Source organism: Sapajus apella, unplaced genomic scaffold (genome assembly GCF_009761245.1).
Source record: "Sapajus apella isolate SASKATOON/1434 unplaced genomic scaffold, GSC_monkey_1.0 scaffold175, whole genome shotgun sequence".
NCBI lineage: Eukaryota > Metazoa > Chordata > Mammalia > Primates > Cebidae > Sapajus > Sapajus apella.
Window position 1 is genome coordinate 874370 of NW_022437115.1, and position 26608 is coordinate 900977.

General features: G+C 42.6%; 1 protein-coding gene across 1 annotated transcript in view; it reads right to left on the bottom strand.

Moving 5' to 3' along the window:
• The window catches only part of LOC116542898 (ATP-binding cassette sub-family A member 17-like), a 119479-nt gene that overhangs the window by 18018 nt on the left and 74853 nt on the right, over window positions 1-26608 (bottom strand). The window contains exons 15-22 of the mRNA XM_032268088.1: window positions 24747-24845; window positions 17848-18013; window positions 16212-16518; window positions 12966-13239; window positions 12587-12791; window positions 11739-11958; window positions 9400-9567; window positions 8329-8428 (exon numbers count right to left, since the gene is read on the bottom strand). Of these exons, the coding sequence (XP_032123979.1) occupies window positions 8329-8428; window positions 9400-9567; window positions 11739-11958; window positions 12587-12791; window positions 12966-13239; window positions 16212-16518; window positions 17848-18013; window positions 24747-24845 (1539 nt within the window). The remainder of the gene's footprint in view (window positions 1-8328; window positions 8429-9399; window positions 9568-11738; window positions 11959-12586; window positions 12792-12965; window positions 13240-16211; window positions 16519-17847; window positions 18014-24746; window positions 24846-26608) is intronic.

Here is a 26608-nt window from a genome sequence, read left to right on the forward strand (position 1 = left end):
TATTTCTGTACACATTTTAGAATCAGCATGTCACATTTCATATACATCCATGTGAGAAAAAAGAAAGCTGACTCCTACTGTGTATCAGACACAAAAATTAATTTCAGGTAGATTATAGATATAAATGTGAAAAGCAAAAATATTATCAAAGGATCTGGAGGACACTATGCTAACTGAAATAAGCCAGGCACAGAAGGACAAACACTACATGATCTCAATTATATGTGGAATATAGAATAGTTGAACCCATAGAAGTAGAGAGTTAGAATGATAGTTACCAGAGGCTGGTGGGATTAGGGAGTGGGGAGGGAAGTAATGGGGAGTTGTTGATCAAAGGATACAAAGTTTCAGATAGGAGGAATAATGTTGACCTCTATCGTAGATAATGTTAAGATCTATTGTTGATCTCAACATTATTGAATACAATAGATCTCAAGATGTCTTGATATCTGATGGAGCTGATACTCCCATCAGATATTCCAACAGGGTGACTACAGTCAATAACAATGTATTGTATATCTCAAAATCTCTTTCTTTTTTTTGGGACAGAGTCTCACTCTGTTACACAGGCTAGAATGCAGTGGCTCTATCTTGAATCACTGCAACTTCTACCTCCCAGGTTCAAAGGATTCTCGTGCCTCAGCTTCCTGAGGAGTTGGAATTACAATTGAATGCCACTGTGCCTGGCTAATTTTTCTATTGTTAGTAGAGGTGGTGTTTCACCATGTTGGCTAGACTGGTTTTGAACTTCTGGCCTCAAGTGATCTACCTGCCTTAGCATCCCAAAGTGCTGGAATTACAGAAGTGAGCCACTGGGCTTGGTCTTGAAAATCTCTAAGAGAAGAAATTTGAAATGTTTCGCCATCAGAAGTGACAGGTAAGAGAAGCTGTGGATATGTTAATTGGCTTGATTTTCAAAAATCAGCTTGATTTAAACATATCACACCATATACATACATCAAAACATCACAATGTTTCCCATAAATGCATACAGTTATGATTTTTCAATAAAAAACATTAATTTTTTAAAAGTCCACTTTTATGAGCATATTCTTAGTGACAATTAAAATACGATGGCAAGACAGTAAGATGCAGCTAAAGCAGTTCAGAGGGTAGCTATACGCTCACATTAGAAGAAAAAGTTCTCAAGTAAACAACCTGTACTTCTACCTTAAGATAACACAAAAAAGAATTGCAAAATAAACCTAAAACAAGTAGAAGGAAGGAAAGCATAAAGAGTAAAAATCACCAAAATTAAAACAAAAGTGATAGAGAAAAGTCAATGAAACCAAAAGTTGGTTCTTTGAAAACAGCGGTAATGTTGATAAATCTCTAACAAGACTGCCAAAAAAGCAAATATAGCCAATAATAGGAAAGAAAACAAGGCTATTACATCACTACAGACCCCACAGACATTAAAATAATCATAAAGGAATATTATGAACAACTTTATGCACATAAATAAGACAACTGAGCTGAGCTAAAATCAACCTATTCTTTGAAAGCCACAAATTACCAAAACTTATCTAAGAAGAAATACATAAACTGAACTATTAAAGAAATTGAATTTGGGCTGGGTACAGTGGCTCACACCTGTAATCTCAGCACTTTGGGAGGCCAGGTGGATTACAGATCAGGAGTTCAAGACCAGCCTGGCCAACATGGTGAAACTCTGTCTCTACTAAAAAAAATACAAAAATTAGCTGGGCATGGTGGCATGTGCCTGCAATCCCAGCTACTTTGGATGTTGAGGTAGGAGAATTGCTTGAACCCAGGAGATGGAGATAGTAGTGAGTCAAGATCAAGATTGAACCACTATACTCCAGCCTGTGCGACACAGAAAGATTCCATCTCAAAAAAAAAAAAAAAAAAAAAGAAAGAAAGAAAAGAAAAGAAAAGAAAAGAAATTGAATGTGTAGTTAAAAATCTTCCAAAACAGAAACGTTTGTCATTTCAACAAATGGCACTAGGACAATTACACATATATGCAAAAGAATGAATTTGGATCTCTACCTAACACTATATAAAAAATTAACTCAAAATAAATCAAAGGCCTAAATCTAAGAGCTAAAACTCTTAGAACAAAATGCAGATGTAAATCTTCCCTATCTTAAATAAGGCAATGGTTTCTTATATCTAAAACACAAAAGAGAAGAGAAGAGATAAATTGGTCTTTGTCATAATTTCATAATTAAAAGCTTTTGTTCGTCAAGGGATAGTATCAAGAAAGTGAAAAGTGGGCCAGGCGCGGTGGCTCACACCTGTAATCCCAGCACTTTGGGAGGCTGAGGCAGGTGGATCTTGAGGTCAGGAGATGGAGACCATCCTGGCTAACAAAGTGAAACTCCGTCTCTACTAAAAATACAAAAAAATTAGCAGAGTATGGTGGCATGCTCCTGTAATCCCAGCTACTTGAGAGGCAAGAGGATCGCTTGAACCTGGGAGGTGAAGGTTGCAGTGAGCCGAGGTCATGCCATCACACTCCAGCCTGGGCAACAAGAGTGAAACTCCATCTCGAAAAGAAAAGAAAAGAAAAAAGTGAAAAGACGACCTGCAAATGGGAGGAAATTTTTGAAATTGATATATTTGTATATATCAAAAGGGTCTAGTATCCAACTTTATAAAGAATTATTGGCTGTGTGTGGTGGCTTATGCCTGCAAGTTATTTGGAAGGCTGACGTAGGGGGACTGCTTGAGGCCAGGAGTTTGAGACCGGCCTGGGTAACATAGTGAGGCTACTGTCTCTATAAAAAATTAGCAGGGCGCAGTGGCACGCACCCATAGTCCCAGCTATGCAGGAAGCTCAGGTGGGAGGATGGCTTGAGCCCAGGAGGTTGAGTCTGCAGTGAGCCGTATGCCACTACACTCCAGTCTGGGTGACTGGGTGACAGAGCAAGAACTGTCAAAAAAAAAAAAAAAAAAAAAAAAGAATGCTTGGTTGGGGACAGCGGCTCACGTCCACTGTAATCGCAGTACTTTGGGAGGCTGCAGCAGGATGATTGCCTGAGCTCAGGAGTTGAGACCAGTCTAAGCACCACGGTGAAACCCCGTCTCTACTAAAAGTAAAGAAAATTAGCCAGGCATAGCAGCGTGCACTTACAGTTCCAGCTACTTGAGAGGCTGAGGCAGGAGAATCACTTCAACCTGGGAAGCAGAGATTGCAGTGAGCTGAGATCGTGCCATTGCACTCCAGCCTGGGTGACAGAGAGAGACTTGGTCTCCCAAAAAAAAAAAAAAAAAAAAAAGAATTCTTACAACTTCATGACAAATAGCCTAACTGAAAATGGAGAAGGGATTTGACTAAATAGCTCTCCCAAGAATAGCCAATAAGCACATGAAAAGATGCTCAACATCATTAGTCATTAGGGAAACAAAGATTAAAGCCACAACGTGATACTACCGTATACTCATTAGAATCGCTCTGATATTCTGGGCTTGGTGGCTCACGCCTGTAATCCCAGAACTTTGGGAGGCCAAGGTGGGCTGATCACCTGAGGTCGGGAGTTCGAGATCAGCCTGACTAATATGGAGAAACCCAGTCTCTGCTAAAAATACAAATTAGCCGGGTGTGGTGGCACATGCCTGTAATCCCAGGTACTGGGGAGGCTGACGTAGGAGAATTGCTTGAACTCAGGAGGCAGAGGTTGCGGTGAGCCGAGATCACATCATTGCACTCCAACCTGGGCAACAAGAGTGAAACTCGGTCTCAAAAATAAATAAATAAATTAATTAAAGAAAAGCTATAATAACTTTTTAAAAAACAGATGGGGTTTTGCTATGTTGTTCAAGCTGGTTTCAAGCCCCTGGACTCAAGTGAACCTCCCACCTCAGTCTTCTGAATAGCTGGGACTACAGATGCATGCCACTGCACATGGCTTTATAATACAATATTCTAAAGGAAATTAAAAAGTGTTGGAGAAGGGGGCATAAAATTACCACCAGAACTGCCCTGTAAGACATGCTGAAAGGAGGCCAGGCACAGTGGCTCATGCCTGTAATCCCAGGACTTTGAGAGGCTCAGGCAGGCAGATCACCTGAGGTCAGGGGTTTGAGATCAGCCTGACCAACATGGTGAAATACCGTGTCTACTAAAAATACAAAATTAGCCAGGCATTGTGGCACAATTCTCCTGCCTCAGCCTCCTGACTAGCTGGGATTACAGCTACTCAGGAGGTTGCCAGCTTCTCAGAAGGCTGAGGCAGGAGAATTGCTTGAACACGGGAGGCAGAGGTTGCAGTGAGCTGAGATCGTGCCATTGCACTCCAGCCTGGGCAACAAGAACAAAACTCTGTCTCAAAAAAAAAAAAAAAAAAAATGCTGAAAGGAACCTTTCAGGTTGAAATGAATCAAGGTGGCTCATGCCTATAATCCCAGCAATGTGGGAGGGCAAGGCGTGAAGATCACTTGAGGTCAGGATTTTGAGACCAGTCTGGTCAACATGGTGAAACCCTGTCTCTACAAAAAATACAAAAATGAGCCAGGCCTGGTGGTGTGCGCCTGTAATCTCAGCTACTCTGGAGACTGAGGCACAAGACTCGCTTGAACCTGGGAGTCGTAGGTTGCGGTGAGCTGAGATCACGCCACTGCACTCTAGCCTGGGTGATGGAGTGAGACTCTGTCTCAGAAAAAAAAAAAAAAATGAATGGCTGGCCGGGTGCAGTGGCTCACACGTATAATTCCAGCACTTTGGGAGGCTGAGACAAGTGGATCACGAGGTCAGGAGTCCAAGACCGGCCTGACAAACATGGTGAAAATACATCTCTATTGAAAATATGGAAATTAGCCAGGTGTGGTGGCAGGCAACTGTAGTCCCAGCTACTCGGGAGGCTGAGGCAGGAGAATTGCTTGAACCTGGGAGGTGGATGTTGCAGTGAGCCAAGATTACGTCACTGCACTCCAGCCTGGGTGACAGAGTGAGACTCTGTCTCCAAAAAAAAAAAAAAAAAAAAGATACACAAAAGGAAATGAGAGCTCAATGAAATTGTTTCATTTAATCAAATTCAAAGAGACAGAGAGTGGAATGTTGATGACCAGGGGCAGGGGTTAGGGGAATGGTGAGTTATTGTTTATTGGGTTCATAGTGTCCGTTTTGCAAAATGAAAGAAGTTCTGGAGATAGATGTGCTAATTCACAACAATTTGAATGTACTTAATGCCACTGAACTGTACACTTTAAAATAGCAAATTTCAGTTGGACACAGTGACTCACACCTGTAGTCCCAGCACTTCTGGAGGCTGAGGCAGGTGGGTCACCTGAAGTCAGAAGTTTGAGACCAGCTTGGCCAACATGGCGAAATCCCAGCTCTACTAAAAATTCAAAAATTAGCTGGGTGTGGTGGCGTGTGCCTGTAGTCCCAGCTACTCATGAGTCTCAGGCAGGAGAATCACTTGAAACCAGAAAGCAGAGACTGCAGTGAGTTAAGACAGTACCACTGCATTCCAGCCTATGTAGCAGACTAAGACTCTGTTTTAAAAAAAAAAAAAAAGAAAAGAAAAAAAATTTCATGCTATGTACCATAACTTAAAAAGTAAATAATTTTTGTTTTTGAGACAGAGTCTCGCTCTGTCCCCCAGGCTGCAGTGCAGTGGTGCAATCTCGGCTCACTGCAGCCTCTGCCTCCCGGATTCAAGCAATTCTCTGCCTCAGCCTTCTGAGTAGGTGAGATTAGAGGCACCCACAACCATGCCCAGCTAATTTTTTTTTTAAATGCTATAAAAAAGCCACATGAAAATAAACTTCTTCTTCTTCTTCTTTTTAATGAAAGAAAGATCTTCTTTTTTTTTAATGAAAGAAAGAAAGAAAGAGAAAGAGAAAGGGGGAGAGAGAACAGGAGTCTTGCTCTATTGCCCAGGCTGGAATGCAATCTAAAAATAGGTATTAAAAACCTCTTTTATGCCAATAATTGTGCTTAACAGCAGAGACAGGAAGGAATAAGGGAAGAAAATAACAAACAAACAGCCAACCAATATTTCATTTAAATCTGTGAAATGCTATGCAAATGCTGAACAGTGATTTACTTCCATTTATGTGTCACTTTCAAAATAGGTGTAATGTGATACTGAAAAAATGTATGTTCTGTGGACCTGGGGTGAAGAATTCTATAAATATTCACTGAGTTTACTTGTTCCAGGTCTGAGTTCAAATCATAGATGTCCCTGTTAATTTTCTATCTCGTTGATCCATCGAATATTAACAATGTGGTGTCAAAGTCTCCCGCTATTATTGTGCGGGAGTCCAAGTCTCTTATAAGTCATTAAGAACTTGTCTAATGTATCTGGGTGTTCCTATATTGGGTGCATATATATTTATGATCATTGACTCCTGTTGTTACATTGATCCTTTTACCATTAAGTAATATCCTTCTTTGTTTCTTTTAGTCTTTGTTATTACTAAAGTCTATTTTGTCAGAGACACAACTCCTGTTTTTTTTGTTTTTTCTTTTTGCTCTCCATTTGGTTGGTGAGTCTTCCTCGAACCTTTTGTTTTGAGTCTTTGTGTGTCCTTGCTTATAAGATGGATCTGGATACAGCGTGCCGATGGGTTTTGATTTTTTATTCAATTTGCGTGTCTGTGTCTTTGATTGGGGCATTTAATCCATTTAAATTTAGGATTAATATTGATATTTGTGAGTTTAATATTGTCGTTTAATGCTAGCTGGCTATTTTGCCCATTAGTTGATATATATTCTTCATCATGGAGATACTCTTGACCTTTTGGTAAGTTTTTGGGATGACTGATACTGGTTGTTCCTTTCTGTGTGTAGTGCTTCTTTCAGAAGCTCTTGTAAAGCAGGCCTGGTGGTGACAAAATCTCTGAGTGTTTGCTTGTTCATGAAAAAATTTTATTTTTCCTTCATTTATGAAGCTTAGTTTGGCTGGATATGAGATTCTGGGTTGCAAATTCCTTTCTTTGAGGATATTGAATATTGACCCCCACTCTCTTCTAGTTTGTAGGGTTTCTGCTGAAAGATCTGCTGTGAGTCTGACAGGCTTCCCTTTATGGGTAATCTGACTTTCTCTCTAGCTGCCCTTAGAATTTTCTCCTTTGTTTCAACCCTGGTGAATCTAATGATTATGTGACTTGGGGTTGTTCTACTTGAGGAGTATCTTTGTGGTGTTCTCTGTATTACCTGGAGTTGAGTATTTTCTTGCCTTACTAGGTTAGGAAAGTTTTCCTGAATAATATCCTGAAGAATATTTTCCAGCTTGGATTCATTCTCTTCATGACATTCAGGTACACCTATCAAACGTAAATTAGGTCTTTTCACATAGTCCCATATTTCTTGGAGACTTTGCTCATTCCTTTTTACTCTTTCTTCTCTAATCTTGTCTTCTCATTTCATTTCATTAAGTTGGTCTTCGACCTCTGATATCCTTTCTTCTGCTTGATCAATTCGACTGTTAAAACCTGTGCAACTTCACGGAGTTCTCCTATTGTATTCTTCAGTTCCATTAACTCACTTATATTCCTCTCTAGATTGTCTATTCTAGTTAGCATTTTGTCCAACCTTTTTTCAAGGTTCTCAGTTTCTTTACATTGGGCTAGAACATGCTCTTTTAACTCACAGAAGTTTCTTATTATCCACCTTCTGAAGCCTAATTCTGTTAATGGAACGCACTTGTTCTCCATCAGGCCTTGTTCCCTTCTTGATGAGGAACTATGATTCCCTGTAGAGCGAGAGGCATTCTGATTTAGAGTATTCTCAGCTTTTTTATGCTGGTTTCTTTCCGTGATTGTAAATTTATCCACCTGTCGCCTTTCTAATTACCGACTTTCAAATTAGGTCTCTGAGTGGATGTCCAACTTGTTGTTTCCCAGCGCTGAAATCTGAGCAACCGGCTGGGCTGGCCAAAACAGCGGCATTAAGATTCTTGGTGCTTTTGGCCGGGCGCGGTGGCTCAAGCCTGTAATCCCAGCACTTTGGGAGGCCGAGGCGGGTGGATCACGAGGTCAAGAGATCAAGACCATCCTGGTCAACATGGTGAAACCCCGTCTCTACTAAAACTACAAAAAATTAGCTGGGCATGGTGGCGCGTGCCTGTAATCCCAGCTACTCAGGAGGCTGAGGCAGGAGAATTGCCTGAACCCAGGAGGCGGAGGTTGCGGTGAGCCGAGATCGCACCATTGCACTCCAGCCTGGGTAACATGGGTGAAACTCCGTCTCAAAAAAAAAAAAAAAAAAAAAAAAAAAAAGATTCTTGGTGCTTTTCTGCCCGGGAGTCTCCGGTCTGGCTTCCTTCTTGAGTCCCTTTTTCAATCAGCTGAATGGGCGACTCCGCCTTCCTGGAGCTCCAAACGTCGACCAAAAGGGGACCCAGTCCCGTTTACTCTGCACCGAGAACTGCCGCGCCGGCCACAAGAGTCGCACTGGCGACCCGTGGGGCTTCTCCGCTGGGAATCTCCTGGTCCGTGAGCAACAAAAGTTCGTCTGAAAGTGTGGCGCCCTCTCGTTCTCAGCGCTTTCACTGGGAACTACAATCCTGAGCTGCTAGTAATAGGCCATCTTGGGTTTCTCCCTTGCCCAGCTAATTTTTGTAATACAGATGGAGTTTCACCATGTTGGCCAGGCTGGTCTTGAACTCCTAATCTTGTGATCCACCTGCCTCGGCCTCCCAAGTGCTGGCATTACAGGCATAAGCCACCGCACCCAGCCAAAGTAAATAATTTTTTGAAGTGTTGGAGAGGATGTGGACAAACTGAAACCCTCATACTTTGCTGGTAAGAATGTAAAATGGTTCAGCTAATGTGAAAAACCGTTTGGTAGGTCCTCAAAAAGCTAAACAGAGTTACCAAATGACCCAGCAAACATACTCTTAGATATATACCCAAGAGAACTGAAAACATGTTCACACAAAAACTCATATCCAAATGTTTATAATAGTGTTATTCATAATAGCAAAAGCAGAAACAACCCACATGTCCATCAACAGATGAAAAGATAAATTGGGGTATAACCATGCAATGGACTAACTAACATTCAGCTATGCAAAGGGATGAAGCACTGACCCCTGTTACAACATGGGTGAACCTTGAAAACATTATTCTAAGTAAAAGAAGACAGACACAAAGCCCACACACTGTGTGATTCCATTTATGTGAACTATCCAGAACAGGGAAATCCGGACAGGAAGTAGATTAGTGATTTCAAGGGGCTGGGGGAAGAAGGGAATGGGGAGTGACTGTTAATAGATACAGGGCCTCCTTTTGGAGTGATGAAAACGTTCTGGAATTAGATAGTGGTCAAGGTTGTACAACTGCATATACCAAAAAACAGTGACTTGTAAATTTTGTCCTTTTTAAAAAAACTCTTATGACAGATTACTGACTTGTAAGCTTTAAAAGGGAAGATTTTATATGAATTATACTTCAACAAAAACGTATTTAACAAATTCCATTTACAATACTCACCAATGTCATTGCATTTAGTCTCGCTCAGGTTCTTGATACTGCACAACCTCTGTAGTCCAAAGTTGTAATATAAGTTGGAGAAAGCCATTCCCAGGCAGTGGCCTGGAAATATTAGGAATGTATTATCCAAGGATTCTGAGATTGTTACGTAGCCTAGATCTGTGAAGAGAATGGAAAACATTAACTCTGCTTGCAGCAAGACAAGGGCATATCCTCTATCATCTATCCTAATCTACTTTATTCTGTATCCATATTTATACCATCAGACTCCCAGCCCTCCAGACCAGAAAACTGGTTCTCCCTGACTCCTCTTCCTCTAAAGTCATTCAGCCTCCAAGACCTAAATATTTTTCTTCCGTCATGCTTTTTGAATCTGTCATTTTAACTTTTTTTTTTTTTTTGAGAAGGAGTCTCGCTCTGTCACCCAGGCTGGAGTGCAGTAGCATGATCTCAGCTCACTGCAACCTCTGCCTCCTGGGATTAAGCAATTCTCCTGCCTCAGCCTCCTGAGTAGCTGGGACTACAGGCGTGGGCTACCACGCCCAGGTAAGTTTTGTATTTTTAGTAGAGACAGGGTTTCACCATGTTGGCCAGGATGGTCTTGATCTCTTGACCTTGTGATCTGCCCACCTCGGCCTCCCAAAGTGCTGGGATTACAGGTGTGAGCCACCACACCCAGCCCCACTTTACTTTTTTCCAGTTGTTGATGCAGGAGAATGCATAAGAAGAATATGGTGTGTTTTGGTAAATCAGGAGCACAACCCCAGCATGGGCTGCATCTGTGGAGGTGGGAGATCTGAGGGTAGAAGGAGATGAGGTTTACAAATGATCTGTGTCCAGATAGCAGGGGTGAACTGCCGGCTTCCAGGCCGTTTGAGTGTCATCTTACATATGATGAAGAGAATGCAGTTCCTTTCTCTACAGTTTGTGGAGATAAAACTATCATCAAGAGTCTCTTAGGAGACATAATGACTCCCAAGTTCAAAGTAGAGGGAGCCGGGTGCGGTGGCTCACATCTGTAATCCCAGCACTTTGGGATGCCAAGGTGGGTGGATCATGAGGTCAAGAGATTGAGACCATCCTGGCCAATATGATGAAACCCTTCCCTACTAAAAATACAAAAATTAGCTGGGCATGATCCCAGCTACTAGGGAGGCTGAGGCAGGGGAATCACTTGAATCCGGGAGACAGAGGTTCCAGTGAGCTGAGGTCACACCACTGCACTCCAGCTTGGCAACAGAGATCAGCCTGGCCAACATGGTGAAACCCTACGTCTACTAAAAATACAAAAATTAGTTGGGTGTGGTGGTGGGCACCCGTAATCCCAGCTACTCAGAAGGCTGAGGCAGGAGAATCCCTTGAACCTCGGGGGTGGAGGTTGCAGTGAGCTGAGATTTCGCCATTGCCCTCCAGCCTGGGAGACAGAGCGAGATGCCGTCTCAAAAAAAAAAAAAAAAAAAAAGTAGAGGGAAGCTGTTAATTCATTTTTAAGAAAAACAAAACAAAACGCAAAGTCTATGTGAAGGAGGTGTTCAGGATAAATGCAAATGGGAAAGAATGTAATGGAGGTAAAATATCAGCATGCCTATCCAGCCTGACTCATAGACACGGTGTCACAAACACAAAGGGCGGCACGAGGCCTGAGGTGCCAGGCCTGAATGGCACTCACTTGCAGCTTCCTTCACTCTAACTGCACACTCACCGAGCAGCCTGTCAGCCTTGGCTCTGTGAACCCAGAAAATATGACAGGTCTCAGTTAATTTAGAAAGTTTATTTTGCCAAGGTTGAGGTCGTGCCCCTGCCATTTACTTATTATCTTTTTTACTGAGGAATTATATATTTCAATGACGTGCATAGATCATAAGTAGACAATTTGATGAATTTTGAAAAATCTATAAGCCCATGTAACCAACACCTCAGTCAACATAAAGAACATTTCCATCACTCTAGAGAGTTCCCTAGTCTCTTTTTAGCCAATCTCCCTCTCCCCAACCCCGAGGCAACCACTTTTCTGGTTCCATCTCCAGGACTAGTTTTGCCTGTCTGTGGACTTCATTAGTGGCATCATACAGTGTTCACTCTTTTGCTCAACATTGTCTTTGATATCCATCCATGCGACTTCAGGTCCCTTTTTAAATTTGTGAGTAGTAATCATCCATTCTCCTGGAGATGTGTGTTTGGGACATTCACACTGGGGACTCTTCAGGCAACAGCTGCTGTGGACACTCCCTCACAGGTCTTTAGTAGACATGCAGTTTCCTGGGTACAACTTTGGAGACTGCTGGAGGGAAAATCAAAGCTATATGTGCTGTGTGCTGTGCAGTCCTCACCTTGTTCACCTGTGACTGAGACAAGGATGAAGGGGCAGATGCTGAGGAAGGTGAGCATGATGATCAGCTTGACACAGGTGTTGCCCACGTTATTGAAAGAGAAGCTGACCAAGTAGACGAAGGGGATGATAGAGGAGCCATAGAGCATTAACAGCAGGATAACAGCCAGGACATTTTCATTGTGTGTATAAGCTTCCTCACGATAGTATAAAAACACCACCTTAGGAGGGGCAGGGGAAGAATTTGGAAAAGTCATTAAGAGTCAATCCTAAACACTGGAGAAAGAATATCAGAATCTCAATTTTAAAAGTAAGGTATTAGCAATACTGAGTGGGCACTTCCCTTCTACTCATCTGCACATGCAGAGATGAGCAAGCCCTAAACCCTGTTCTCTGGGAGCTGCCCTGGAAATCAGTGGTGCAGTGTAGTGCGATAAGGGGCTCGGAGATGCTCACGAAACACAGGCAGAACAAAGCATGAAGTGGTCCATTCTGCATAAAATAACCAGGGGGCCACAATTAAGTACTTCAGCCCGTCAGTACCCTGGTGAGGTATTTCTGGACAATAAACATATGTCCCCAAAGTACTGCTCCTTACTAGCTTGAAGAAGAAACTCTTGAGGGGGCCACATAGAGACCCCAAAGCAGGTCCCTCTGCTCCTAACAAAGCTGGGAACTTGAGTCTTCTACCAAGGGTCAGTGATGACGAAGATCTCACACCCTGGGTCCCCACTGGGGGCAGAATTGCCAACCTAGGCTTCCCAGTTGGTTCTGGCTCTATGCAGGGGTCCCCAGGAGAAACCCTCGACCATATGCAGCTGAAGGATCCCGGCACCCTCCAGCACTCACCAACAGCAGCAGACTGGGGATGAGGAAGGAGATGAGGTCCCACAGCAGAGCGGAGAGCCAGAAAATGGCCACATAAGCTCCACTGATAAACTGGACATGCTTGGCCTTAACGAGCCTCTCTCTAACTGTCAACATGGAAAAAGAGCTAGACAGGAAAGCTAATCCAAAAAGCAAGTTGATAACAAGGTAATGTCCTTTAGGGCCCCTGTAAAAGACAGGACATAAGGTGAGACGTAGCAGAGTAAGTGGAACTGCTAATAGCAACCATCTTCCAAATAACAATTTGCAATTAAAACAAGAAGCAAAGACAGGCAGAAATAGGTGGAAAGCGGTGGAGACCTACAGAGGTGTAGATGGAGAGAAGAAAATTCACACATACTGATACCACAAATTCTCCTCCTCCTTCACAAATGTCGGAGGTTGAGGGTGGTTGGATACGGTAATGGAAGCCCTGGCACCAGAAAGCAACTTGAAGAGAAAATTGTCCACCAGTGCCAGAGCCAGGGCAGAAGCATGGTATGCCTGGTTGTTGAACAGCGCTGTCACTATGGTGTGATTTCCCACGTCTTCAAAGGAAGCTGCCACTAAGTAGAGCTTATCAAAGTCCCCAGGTTCCTCTTTTGATTTTTTCAATAGGAACTCTTCTACAGAACCTAGAAGGGAGCAAAATATCCACCAGGCAGTAAGAACAAGCATCACACCAGGCCCAGTGGGGTGGGGAGAAGTCACCATCGGTCTCTGGCAACCTGCTGCTTCTCCTAGGTATTTCATCGCTAACCCCAACCCACCTCTGAAAGCAGGCCTCCTCTCACCATACCCTGCCCTGGAATTCCAGTCAATTTTGGAGTATTGTCCATTTTTCCTTTATTTTATTTATTTATTCATATTTTTAGAGAAGGAGCCTTTCTTTGTTCCCTAGGCTGGAGGGCAGTGATGTGATCATCGCTCACTGCAGACCTGACCTCCTGGACTGAAGTGATCCTCCTGCCTCAGCCTCCCAAAGTGTTGAGATTACAGGTATAAGCCACTGTGCCTGGCTCTATTAGCCTTTTAAGTTTCTTCCAATTGTCTGCTTCTCTCCTTCCCACTGCCTTGACTGGGTCTGGATCTCATCATCTGTACCTGGTTTATGTAGCCCCCAGTGAAGATCTTGCCTTCTTTTTTTTGAAAACAGAGTCTTACCTGTTGCCCAGGTTGGAGAGCAGTGGCAGGATCTTGGCTCACTGCAGCCTCTGCCTCCCAGGTTCAATTGATTCTTCTGCCTCAGCCTCCCAAATAACTGGGACCATAGGCACGTGCCAGCACGCCTGGCTAATTTTTGTATTTTTAGTAGAGACGGGGGTTTCACCATTTTGGCCAGGCTGGTCTTGAACTCCTGGCCGTAAGTGATCTACCCACCTCAGCTTCCCGAACTTCTAGGATTACAGGCATGAGACTCTGCACCCGGCCAGATTTGTATTCTATCTGGTACCTCCAGTCTGATTGAAAGGACACATTTGGCCATAATGCACCCCACCAAACAACTTGCAGTGGCTCTCCACTGCCCTCACAACAAAAGCCAAATTCCTGCACGAGGTACAGAGCCCATCGCTATCCAAATTCAGCCCATCACTATGCTTAGCTCCAGCCAAACCTAAGGATTTACAGTGCCCCATGCTTACAAATGTTCCTCTTGTTGTTCGGAATGTTCTCTGGGTTACTTTTCCCTTCCATCAGTCAACGCCTACTCATACCTTGGGCTCTCACTCGGGAGCCTACTCTGACCCTCCACGGCTGACACTTGTTCGTGTAATTCCACAGCATTCCAACTGCAGTCACTGTCACTTTGTGTTGTATCTGTCATTTATGCATAAGATCTCAGGACTAGAAGCTCCTTGAGGGCTGGTAATGATGCTGTTTGTTGTATTCTAAGCATACGGTGCCAAGTCAAATTCAAATATACAACCCACCTAGAGTCCAGAAATCTAAACTCTTTAGTGCTGAAGGGACCTTCAATCACAATGACAAAAACAACAGTACCAGTGCCACTGGCTGAGTGCTCACATGGTGCACCTGTGCAAAGCGCTTGACAAGCACTCAGGAAATCACCCAACGATGCTGCGAGGTGAGGTCTGTCATTCTCCCCATTTGGAATATGAAGAAACCAGGGCCTAGAGAGGCAGGGTGTTATGATGCCAACTATTTTGACACATCATGTTCTGCACTTGAAATCTTTCTTTTAAAAAAGTAATTATTTTAAAATGTTAATCAAAATAATGCATGAATATAATTTTTAAATTCAAATAGTTATACAAGAAACAGCTGTGCTCTTCCCTAGCCCTGATCCTCCCCAATGCCCATTCACCAGAAGCAACCCCTTTCACATCTTTTACCAGCTGTTTCTCCACGTTGCTAAACAGCACATTGAGCTGATGATGTCTCACGATGGAAGCAAGGATTTTGTTCTCTTACAACCATCCTCTCTTACAGCCCTACAGATTTCCCCTTACCTTCCTCTCACTAGAGTTACATCATAATTTTGGCTGAAACAATAGTCAGTTTTGACATTATTATGACTAAGTAAAAATTATTACAACTGAAGCAAGTAGTATGTTTTGTTGTACAACTTTCCCCTTGAAGTTAATAATGTTCTCCTTTTCTCATTTGCCTAATTTTCTTTATGTCTGTCACCACGTCATGCATAAACTCTCTTGAAAGAAGTGGAGATCTCATCCAGTCACGGTGGCTCACACCTGTAATCGCAGCACTTTGGGAGGCTGAGGTGGGTGAATCATGAGGTCAGGAGTGCAAGACCAGCCTGGTCAATATGGTGAAACCCCATTTCTACTGAAAATACAAAAATTAGCTGGACATGGTCGCATGTGCCTGTAATCCCAGCTACTTGGGAGGCTGAGGCAGGAGGATCGCTTGAACCTGGGAGGTGTAGGTTGCAGTGAGCTGAGATGGTGCCACTGCACTCCAGCCTGGGCAATGGACTGAGACACCACCTCAAAAAAAAAAAAAAGAAGTGTAGCTGTCCTTTCAATACAATTCAAACATATTGAATAGTTTATCAATTTTATTTTGGGAGGCCGGGCACAGTGGCTTATGCCTGAAATCCCAGCACTTTGGAAGGCCAAGGTGGGTGGATCACCTGAGATTAGGAGTTCAAGACCAGCCTGGCCGATATGGTGAAATCTCATGTCTACTAAAAATACAAAAATTAGTTGGGTGTGGTGTCGGCCACCTGTAGTACTAGCTACTTGGGAGGCTGAGGCAGAAGAACTGCTTGAACCCAGGAAGCGGAGGTTGCAGTGAGCCGTGATCACACCATTGCACTCCAGCCTGGGCATCAGAGCAAGACTCCATCACTCACACACACACACACACACACACACACACACACACACACCCAAAACCCCCACAATTTTATTTTGGGGCATGCTTTCATTCCTAGAAAGGCACATACTTGGTCTTATTTCTAGGGACTCTACCTTTCCTGTCATTTGAGGTTTGAGATATGGTTTTCTGAGATTTCTATTTATTTCTAACTTCAGAGAGCACCATGCGGCCCAGCAGCACATGGCTTCAATAAAAACAACAATAGGGTGGTTTCATGCCCCATTTTCCTGGGCCTGGTACTTACCCAGAACCTCCAGAGGAATCTGTCCCTCAGCCGTAAGCATATTTGCAAAGCGTTCTGAAAGTTGAGGATCCAGCCTGGAATTCTGAGAAATAAAGAAAGGAACAATGGTCTGACCATATGTTTTCAGAGTCAGCTCCAATGGGACATTTTCCGTGATTCTTTCTTTGAAGTTGAAGAACATGAGGCTTAACATGGTGATCACCAGAGGGACCACGATCTGTATTGATAACATCAACATCCAGTTGCGCCAAGAATATGTGGCCTTTTTCAGGAGCATGGCATAAAATTGTTGGCAGAGAAGACTGAACTACAATTAAAAAAAAAAAAAAAAGAGAAACACAGCATTAACATGGTCACAGATGGAAGCTGGAGGCACTGAAGTGGCCCCTGGCTCCTGCCCACTTGCACTCCCTAATACTACGTATAACTAACTTTTCAATATGTTCAAAATTTGCTTCAAGTTAAAACTCTTTGAACTTAAGATTTTTTTTCTTTTTTGGGATGCGGTCTCACTCTGTTACCCAGGCTGGAGGGCAGTGGTATGATCTTGGCTCACCGCAGCCTTGACCTCCCGGGCTCAAGCAATCCTTCTGCCTCAGCCTCCCTAGTAGCTGGGACTACAGGTGTGCACCACCATGTCTGGCTAATTTTTTGAATCTTTTTTAGAGATGGGGTCTTGTTTTGCCTCCTGTATGAGACAGGTGGCTGACCTAGTTGACTCCAAGACCTTTCCCAACTTGGAGGGTCAGTGGATGACAGCTTCCCTGTAATTGTGTGATTCAAGGTTATAAAACAATAAGTTACTCTCTTGACTAATCCACGAAAGTCAGTTTTATTTTACATTAATACTTGTGTATAGCTAATCAAGAACACTTCATAAAATGCACATCAATATTCTTTTTCTTTTTTTTAAGACAGAGTCTTGCTCTTGTTGCCCAGGCTGGAGCCTCCGCTCACTGTCACTGCGACCTCCGCCTCTGGGGTTCAAGTGATTCTCCTGCCTCAGCCTCCTGAGCAGCTGGGATTATAGGCACCCACCACCATGCCCAGCTATTTATTTATTTGTTTTTTTGTTTAGACAGGGTTTCACCATGTTGCCCAGGCCGGTCTTGCATTCCTGACCTCAGATGATCCACTCACCTTAGCCTCCCAAAGTGCTGGGATTACAGGTGTGAGCCACCATGCCCAGCACAATATCCTTTTTTCAACATTAAAGGAACATTACAGGTTGTCCATACATTTAATAAAGATATATTTTTAAAAGTTTTACTTCCAAGCGATACATGATTTGTTTCACAGTGAAAGATATACGCTTTCTGGCCAGCAGATTTAGCACTTTTATTCTGTCTTCTTCCTGGTCAGAGGAATGGCCAAAACCTCTCTTATAATCTTTTATGATCCTTTCCTATACTGGGTTAATCCTGTTCAGACCATCACCCTTTGCCTTTGAACTACAGCAGAGACTGTGATAGTGCTCAAACTGGCACGGCCAATCTTTTATACCTAAAATGTGCATATTTTTTCTTAAGCTTCTATAAAAGGCTGACGTAACTTATTGACAGAAAGAGAGTGTATTTCCAAGAATTAAACCATTATGTGTTTTCTTGCATGCATTTGGAATTTGTGACTTACTTACCCCAGTGTTTGGTGTGATTGGCAGCCCAGTCTGCACTGAGAAGATCCTTGAATGAAGTTGTTTAATTCTGTCAACAGGAATTCTGCTAAGCAGGGGCTGGGGATGGATAGAGGGACGTCTGATGTTTGGGATGACAGCTGTACTGGCATCTGCCAACATACAAACCCTAAACCAAACCAAAAGCAAAAACAAATAGAAACTCTCAAAACCACAGCACATTTCATTTGAATGTGAAGAATGAAAGTAATATGGTATTTGAAAAAAAAATAAGTTAGGATAAGAATAAAGAAGAATAAAAGCTGTATCTAGATTATACATAATGGGTAGCAAGTAGATACTGGCTATAACAGGCTAGCAAGGTCTTAATAAGTCCTAAGTATTGAGTTAACAAACCAATAACTTTCCAAATAACTGAGGTAATGCCAGTATGAATAGATTTTTGTCATTTTCCCTAAAAGAGTCCACATGCAAATTAAAACAAAATGATGTATCATTTAATATCTATTTCATTAGCAAAACTGAAAATTATAAAACACAGCCCTGCTGAGACTCTAGGCCACGGATTGGTAAACAATCAATGGATAGGCCAAGGGATTTTGAGTTCAGAATGAAGTATGCTTCATTCTGATCTATATATATATATCATATTTATGCTATCCAGGTTTAACAGCATAATCAAGGATATCATATTATTATATAACCATCTCACATAACCATAAACATTGAAACACACATATATAAATATGTGTGTGTGTGTGTGTGTGTGTGTGTGTGTGTGTGTGTGTGTGTGTAGTATATACTGGCTATAAGCTGGCCAGTATAGTCTTAAATAAGTTCCAAGTATTGAGTTAACTAACCAATGTGTGTGTGTATGTATGTACAGTACATATAGTATATATACACTAATATATATATGTGTATATATATACACACATATTAGTATATATAGTTTACATACAGTTAGTGTGTGTATGTATGTAAATGTATGTAAACTATATATACTAAATGTATGTAAACTATATATACCAATATGTGTATATATACACACATTATATATTCATGCTACATATATATGCACTTGTATGTATATAGATACTATATATACATTTACAGTGTATATATAAGTATAGATGATCATATATATGTATATATCGTATATTGTGTGTGTGTACACGCACACACACTCTTAAAAAAAATAGAGATTGGATCTCACTTTGTTGCCCAGGCTGGATTTCAGTGGTGATCACAGCTCACGGCTGCCTCAAAGAAATAGACACGTTTATTTTAAAATTTACATGATAATGTGAAGGATCTACAGTATCCAAAACAATCTTCAAGAAATAGAACAAAGCTGGAAGAACTATATACTACCTGACTTCAAGACATACTACAAAGCCACAGGAATCTCAGCAGTGTAGTACTGGCACAGGAGAGACAAACAGATCTATGAAACAGAAGAGGGAATGTAGAGACGTACAGTCAACTGATTTTTGGTGAAGGCATCAGAACAACTCAATGTGGAAAAAAAAGTCTTTGCAACAAATAGTTGGTCTCATCTGGCTACTTACATAGAAGAAAATGAGCCTCAAGCCCTGTGATAAAACAACAGATCACAGGGGTTGAGGTGGTGACATCATTCTGTCACAGGGGTCAATAAAAAATGTTTTCTTTCATAGTTCCTGGCTAATAACTCCCATAGCTATTATTTCTCCCCAAGGCAGGCCACAGAAACTAAAAATATAATCTTCCCCCATCTTTCTGTCTTGGAGCTGGCCATAAAGAACTATCTCATCTGACTGTAGGTCATGAGACCGCCCCACCATTTTAGAAGGTGTACTATCCCATACCCTGGGGGAAGGAGTACTGCAGAGAGGCCAGGAAGGATCTGAACAAACAGGGCTTGCTGGGTTGCCCCAGGCAGACTGCTAGTATTACATAGCGCTCTTTTTGACCAGTCTCATGTCTACACAGTTGTCCATGCTTCAGTCATGCCTATCCAATGAAGTCCCCATAAAAGGCCCAAGAGGAGCTTCCAGATAGGTGAACAGTTGAAGGTTCCTGGAGGGTGTCACACCCGGGGAGGCCACCGAGGCTTCATGCCCCTTCCCATATACCTTCCCCTATGTGTCTCTTCTTCTCTATTCTTTGTAATATCCTTATAGTAAACTGGGAAATGGGTTTCCCTGAGTTCTGTGAGCCACTTTAGCAAATTCATTGTACCTAAGGAGGGGGTAGTAGGATCCCTAGTTTACAGCTGGTCAGTCAGAAGCACAGGAAGTGTTTAATAGCTAACACCTGTAATCCCAGCAACTCAGGAGGCTGAGGCAGGAGGATCACTTAAGCCCAGCTCAAAAGACAGAGACTAGCCTGAGCAACATAGTGAGGCCTCCTCAATTGAAAGAAAAAAAAAATGGATAGGTGAAACAACCCAGGGCTTGTGATTGACACTGCAAGTGGGAAGTCTTGTGAGATGTAGCCTTCAATCTGTGGGGTCTGATGCTATCTCCAAATACTTGAGAACTGAATTGGAGGACATGCAGCTGGTGTCTGCTGCAGAACTGATTGCTTGCCTGTTGTTAGGGGGAAATTCCCACACATTGTAATCACAGGAGTCTTCTGTGTTGACTGCTGTGATGTGAGAGCAGAAAAAAAACAGTGTATGTTTTTCCACTTAACCTCTTATCAAACTGTACACAAGTCTAGGCACCATGGCTCACGCCTATAATCCCAACACTTTGGAAAGGCGAGGTGAGAAGGTTGCTTGAGCCCAGGAGTTCCAGATCAGCCTGGGCAATATAGCAAGGCCCTGTCTCTACAAAATATAAAAAACTTAGCTGGGGGTGGTGGTGTGTGCCTGTAGTCCCAGCTACTTGGGAAGCTGAGGTGGGAGGAACGCTTAAGCCCAGGAGGTGGAGGCTGCAGTGAGCTGTGATCACACCACTGCACTCCAGCCTGGGTGACAGAGTGAGACCTTGTCTTGCACGTACACACACACACACACACACACACACACACACAGCCATACCCAAAAATTAATAGAAAATGTGTTACAGGACTATGTAAAAGCTAAAATGATAAAATTCCTTGAATAAAAGGCAGGAGCATAACTTTGTGATCTAAGGGTAGGGGCATATTTTTTAGAAAGAATACAGAGCACAGTAACAAAAAAATTTAGGGGCTGAGCATGGTGGTTCACACCTGTAATTGCAGCACTTTGGGAGGCTGAGGCGGGCGGATGACCTGATGTCAGGAGTTTGAGACCAGCCTGGCCAAGATGGTGAAACCCCATCTCCACTAAAATACAAAAATTAACCGGGTGTGGTGGCACGCACCTGTAGTCTCAGCTACTCCAGAAGCTGAGGCAGGGGAATCCCTTGAACCCAGGAGACGGAGGTTGCAGTGAGCCGAGACTGTGCCACTGCATTCCAGCCTAGCAACAGACTGAGACTCCGTCTCAAAAAAAAAAAATTTAGAAATTAGCCTTTATAAAAATGAAAAACTTCTAATCAAAAGCTACCACTTAGCTGGGTGCAGTGGTTCATGCCTGTAATCACAGAGGCCAAGGCAGGTGGATCACTTGAGGTCAGGAGTTTGAGACCAGCCTGGCCAACATGGTGAAACTCTGTCTTTACTAAAAATAAAAAAAATTAGCCAGGCATGGTAGCACATGTTTGTAATCTCAACTATGTGGGAGGTTAAGACAGGAGAATCACTTGAACCCAGGCCAGTCAGTGGAGGTCGCAGTGAGCCAAGATTGGGCCACTGCACTCCAGCCTGGGTGACAGAGTGAGACGCTGTCTCACAAGAAAAAAAAAAAAAAGCTATCCCTAAGAATATAAAGAAGCAAGGCACATAATGGAAGAAAATATAGATAAAACACATATCTGACAAAATAATTATATCTAGAATATATAAAAATTTCAACAACTTGGCCCAGGACAGTGGCTCATGCCTGTAATCCAACCATTTTGGCAGGCCAAGGTGGGCGGATCGCCTGAGGTCAGGAGTTCAGGACCAGCCTGGCCAACATGGTGAAACCCCTTCTCTACTAAAGATACAGAAACTAGCTGGACATGGTGGCACACGCCTGTAATCCCAGTTACTTGGGAGGCTGAGGCAGGAGAATTGCTTGAAACTGGAAGGCAGAGGTTGCAGTGAGCCAAGATCACACCTCTGCACTCCAGCCTGGGCAACAGAGCAAGATTCTGTCTCAAAATAACAAAAACAACAAAATTTCAAAAACTCAAAAATGAAAACTGAGCTGCAGGTTTAATGATTGCACACCTTTTGGTATGTATGTTATACTTCAATAAAAATGTAAGCATTTTAAAAACTAGCTGTGTCCAGTGGCTCATGCCTGTAATCTCAGCACTTTGGGAGGCTAAGGCAGGAGATCACTTGAGCCTAGGAGTTCAAGGTCATAATGAGACCTCGTCCCTACAAAAAAAAAAAAACGAAAAAAACCCCATAAAATACTCTCAATGGAAGTATTTAGCTGAAGATCAGAAACACCTGTAGAGAGAATCAAAGACATGGATGTGGATCAGGAGATATTGTGTAGAGTGCAACTCAGAGAGACAAAGAGTTGGAAAATATTTAAAAAGTTAAAATTCAGCTGGGCATGGTGGCTCACGACTGTAATACCAGCATTTTGGGAGGCCGAGGCAGGTGGATCACGAGGTTAGGAGTTCAAGACCAGCTTGGCCAACATAGTGAAACCCCATCTCTACTAAAAATACAAAAAATTAGCGGGGTGTGGTAGCGGGTCGTGTAATCCCAGCTACTTGGGAGGCTGAGGCAGGAGAATCACTTGAATCTGGGAAGTGGAGTTTGCAGTGAGCAGAGATTTCACCGCTGCACTCCAGCCTGGGCAATGGTGTGAGACTCCATCTCAAAACAAAACAAAAGTTCAAAAGTTCACATAGTAGAGTTGATCAGATCTAATATGTCTAATTGGAGTTCCAGAACGAGAGGAGATGTTTGAGCAGAGGCCCTGTGTGAAGAGATAACAATAGCCAGGGATTCTTTTTTTTTTCTTTGAGACTTGCTCTGTCACCCAGGCTGGAGTGCAATGCCACACTCGCAGCTCCCACAACCTCCGCCTCTTGGGTTCAAGTGATTCTCCTGCCTTAACCTCCCAAGTAGCTGGTATTACAGGTGCATGACACCATGCCCGGCTAATTTTTGTATTTTTAGTAGAGACGGGGTTCCACCATGTTGGTCAGGCTGGTCTTGAACTCCTGACCTCGTGATCCATCCGCCTCGGCCTCTCAAAGTGCTGGGATTAGAGACATGAACCACTGCACCTGGCTGGGGAGCCTAAACTCATGGAAGATGTCTATAGGCAGACACCAATCAAATCTCAAGTCAAATATGCATGTATCAAAATATCACATGTATTCCATACATACGCACATTATGTATCAATAAAATTTGTTTAAAGGCCAGGTACAGTGGCTCATGCCTGTAATCCCAGCACTTTGGGAGGCTGAGGTGGGTGGATCCCTAGAGGTCAGGAGCTCGAGACCAGTCTGGTCAACATGGAGAATCCCCAACTCTACTAAGAATACAAAAATTACCTGTAATCCCAGGCACTTTGGGAGGTCAAGGCAGGCAAATCACTTGAGGTCACAAATCACAGGCTGGGAGTTTGAGACCAGCCTGGCCAAAATGGTGAAATATCGTCCCTACTAAAAATATAAAAATTAGTTGGGTGTGGTGCCAGGCACCTGAAGTTCCAGCTACTCGGGAAGCTGAGGCAGGAGAATTGCTTGAACCTGGGATGCAGAGGCTGCAGTGAGCTGAGATGGCACCACTGCACTCCAGCCTGGGCGACAGAGGAAGACTTTGTCTCAAAAATAAATAAATACATAAAAATAAATAAATAAATAAATAAAAATTAGCCAGGCATGATGGCACATGCCTGTAGTTCCAGCTACTCAGGAGGCTGAGGCAGAAGAATCACCTGAACCCAAGAGGCAGAGGTTACAGTGAGCTGACATCTCACCACTGCACTTCACTCTAGACAACAGATTGAGACTCTGTCTCCAAAAAAATTTTTTTGTTTAAATTTACGTAGACTGGAAAGACTGGTAGAAAATATCAAATAAAGTAACAGATATAAATTTGAATATATTATAAATACTTGTAAATAGACTAGGTGTTCCAGTTAAAAGACAAAGATTGCCCTACTGGATAAAGTACCTTTTCTCATCACCATTCTCCAGCCGGGCGCAGCCTCCCGGGTAGTATACCTTCAGTGTTCCATCAAAGCTGACCTAGAATTGAGCCTGCGTGCCTGCTTCATGACACTAAGACTATTTGGTGGATGAATCTGCAAACCCTCGAGCTGCCCCATCTGGGGAATTCTTTTTAAATAAAATAATAAATCTTCTTTATTGTTTAAACCTGCTGAGTTGGGATTATCTGTTATTTGCAGGCTAAACCATCTCAAATGATACAATATCTTTTTCTGTTTTTCATTCCTAGACATTTCTGCTAAAATTATGATTGTCGAATGATGTTATTCAGCAATATATCTGTTGCCTGAGGAAGGCAGACGGCTTGAGGTTGGGAATTTGAGACCAGCCTGGACAACATGGTGAAACCTCGTCTCTACTAAATATACAAAAATTAGTCAGGTGTGGTGCCAGACGCCCATAGTCCCAGCTACTCCGGTGTCTGAGGCAAGAGAATTGCTTGAACCTGGGATGCAGAGGCTGCAGTGGGCCGAGATTCAGGTATTCCTGTTACTGGAAGTACAAGTCAGAGGCTGGAAGGCCATTCAGTGAGGTTGCTACAGAAAAGATTCAAGCATCGAGCAATGTTTAGAGAGATGACCTTTAAAATCGCTTCTGACCCTAAGAAGCTCAGAGTCTTACAGTTTTATACGTGCTTACCTTATGAAGACATCCTCCATGGTGGTGACAGACACCCCAAAGCTGGAGATGCCCAGCTCTACCTGCCTCAGTTCCAAGTCAGTAAATAGAGATTCAAACCTGGAAGAAAATAACTGGTTTTACTCCTGAAAGGTGTAAGGTGAATCCCTTTTATCACTGCCCTTGGCTCTCTACTGGGAAAAAGCGCAGGCTTTGGAGTCAAGAAGATATTGTTCAAATATCAGCTTTGTCAGAAGCTTTATAACTATATGAACTTGAACACTGGGGGTAATAGCAGTTACTGTACTCTGGAAGTTTCCTGTAAGGATTAACCTAAAACACATCTACCATGTCACATTGGCAAAGTAATGATCGACTCATTTTTGGTTTTAAGTCAGTTACAGGAAATGCCCTGAGTAGAAAAAATAAACAATGTTTGGAACACTTGCTAAATGTCAGGGGCCTTTCACAGCTCTTCTGCCTATTAACTCTGAGGATGCTTTCAACAGCTGTTTAAGGACAGTGCTGAGAAGTTAAGAAACGTCCCTGAGACCACGCAGCCAAAAGTAGCAGAGCCAGGAGTCAAGCTCAGGCCTTCCACCTCCAGAGAGAGTGATTTTAATTGTTATCTAAGTGAGGAAAGGAACTAATTCTTACTAGTCTGCTAATGTTGAAACCTTTCTCAAACATGCTTTCCATTTTTTTTGGAATTAAATGAATTGTGGCTTTTTGTGTGATATTAAGAAATCCATCATAATCTTCTACAATGAAGGTTTCTATTCTCTCACAACCTAGTGTCCAACTTTTAAGAAATCAGAGACACACGCCAGTTGCCTATACGAGGTCTGCAGGGTTTTGTGTGTGTCCCTGTGGGCAGACAATGGTTATAAACTAATCATGGCTGGGTTTCAGTCTAGACTCTGTCACTTACAGGTTTTGTGACTTTGAGCTACTTATTTCACCTTTCCAAATCTTTCCTCACCTGCAAGACAGATATTACTTAATTCAAAAAGTTGTTGTAAGGATTGAGAAAAATGTAAAGACACCTAGCAAAGTAGCCAGCCTGTGGTAAATATTCAGCAAATACTATTTACTGAATATGATCAATGGTCATAGCCTCAGTATGTTCACTATCTTGCTCTTCACTCAGTTTCCAGTTACTGAAATTGTACTCATGCTATTGCTACTGTCTTGCCAACAAGGTAAGAGTATCCCTTTTAAAAAATTGAGGCAAAATTTATGTAAAGTATCTTGTTCTTAAGTGTACAGTTTGATGAGTTTTGACAAATGTGTAATCTCACCCTAATCAAGACACAGAACATTCCATCACCGTAGAAATGCCCCATGTCCCCTTTGATGAGTCCCTCTTTTGCTCTCAGACAACCAAGTGTCCTGTATTTTAGAATAGTTTTGCTTCTTCTTCCTTTTCACGTAAATGGAATCATATGGTCTTTTCATCGCTTGCTTCATCCATGCAAAATGTTTTTGAGGTTCAACCATGTTGTTACATGCATTAGCTCATTCTTGTTCATTGCATAGTGGCATTCAACAAAAGGAATATATCTGTTCTCCTGTTGACAGACATTTGGATTGTTCCCGTGTAAGGATGCCTATGAATAAAGCGGCTATAAATGTTCTTCTATGTGTCCTGTGTCTGGACATATGCTTTCATATCTTGGATAATACAGTAAATAAAAGATAGCTGCAAATTCTTGGCTACTTTCCCCACTGAGAGGTGGCCCTTAATTCCCTTTTATCTTGGCTGGCCTTAGTGTGTTGCTTGAGTGAGATGATGCAACACAAGTGATTGAGGTTGGGTAGAAGGCTTCAGGTATCTTGATTTCTTTCTTTTTTTTTTTTTTTTTTTTTTTTTTTTTTTTTTT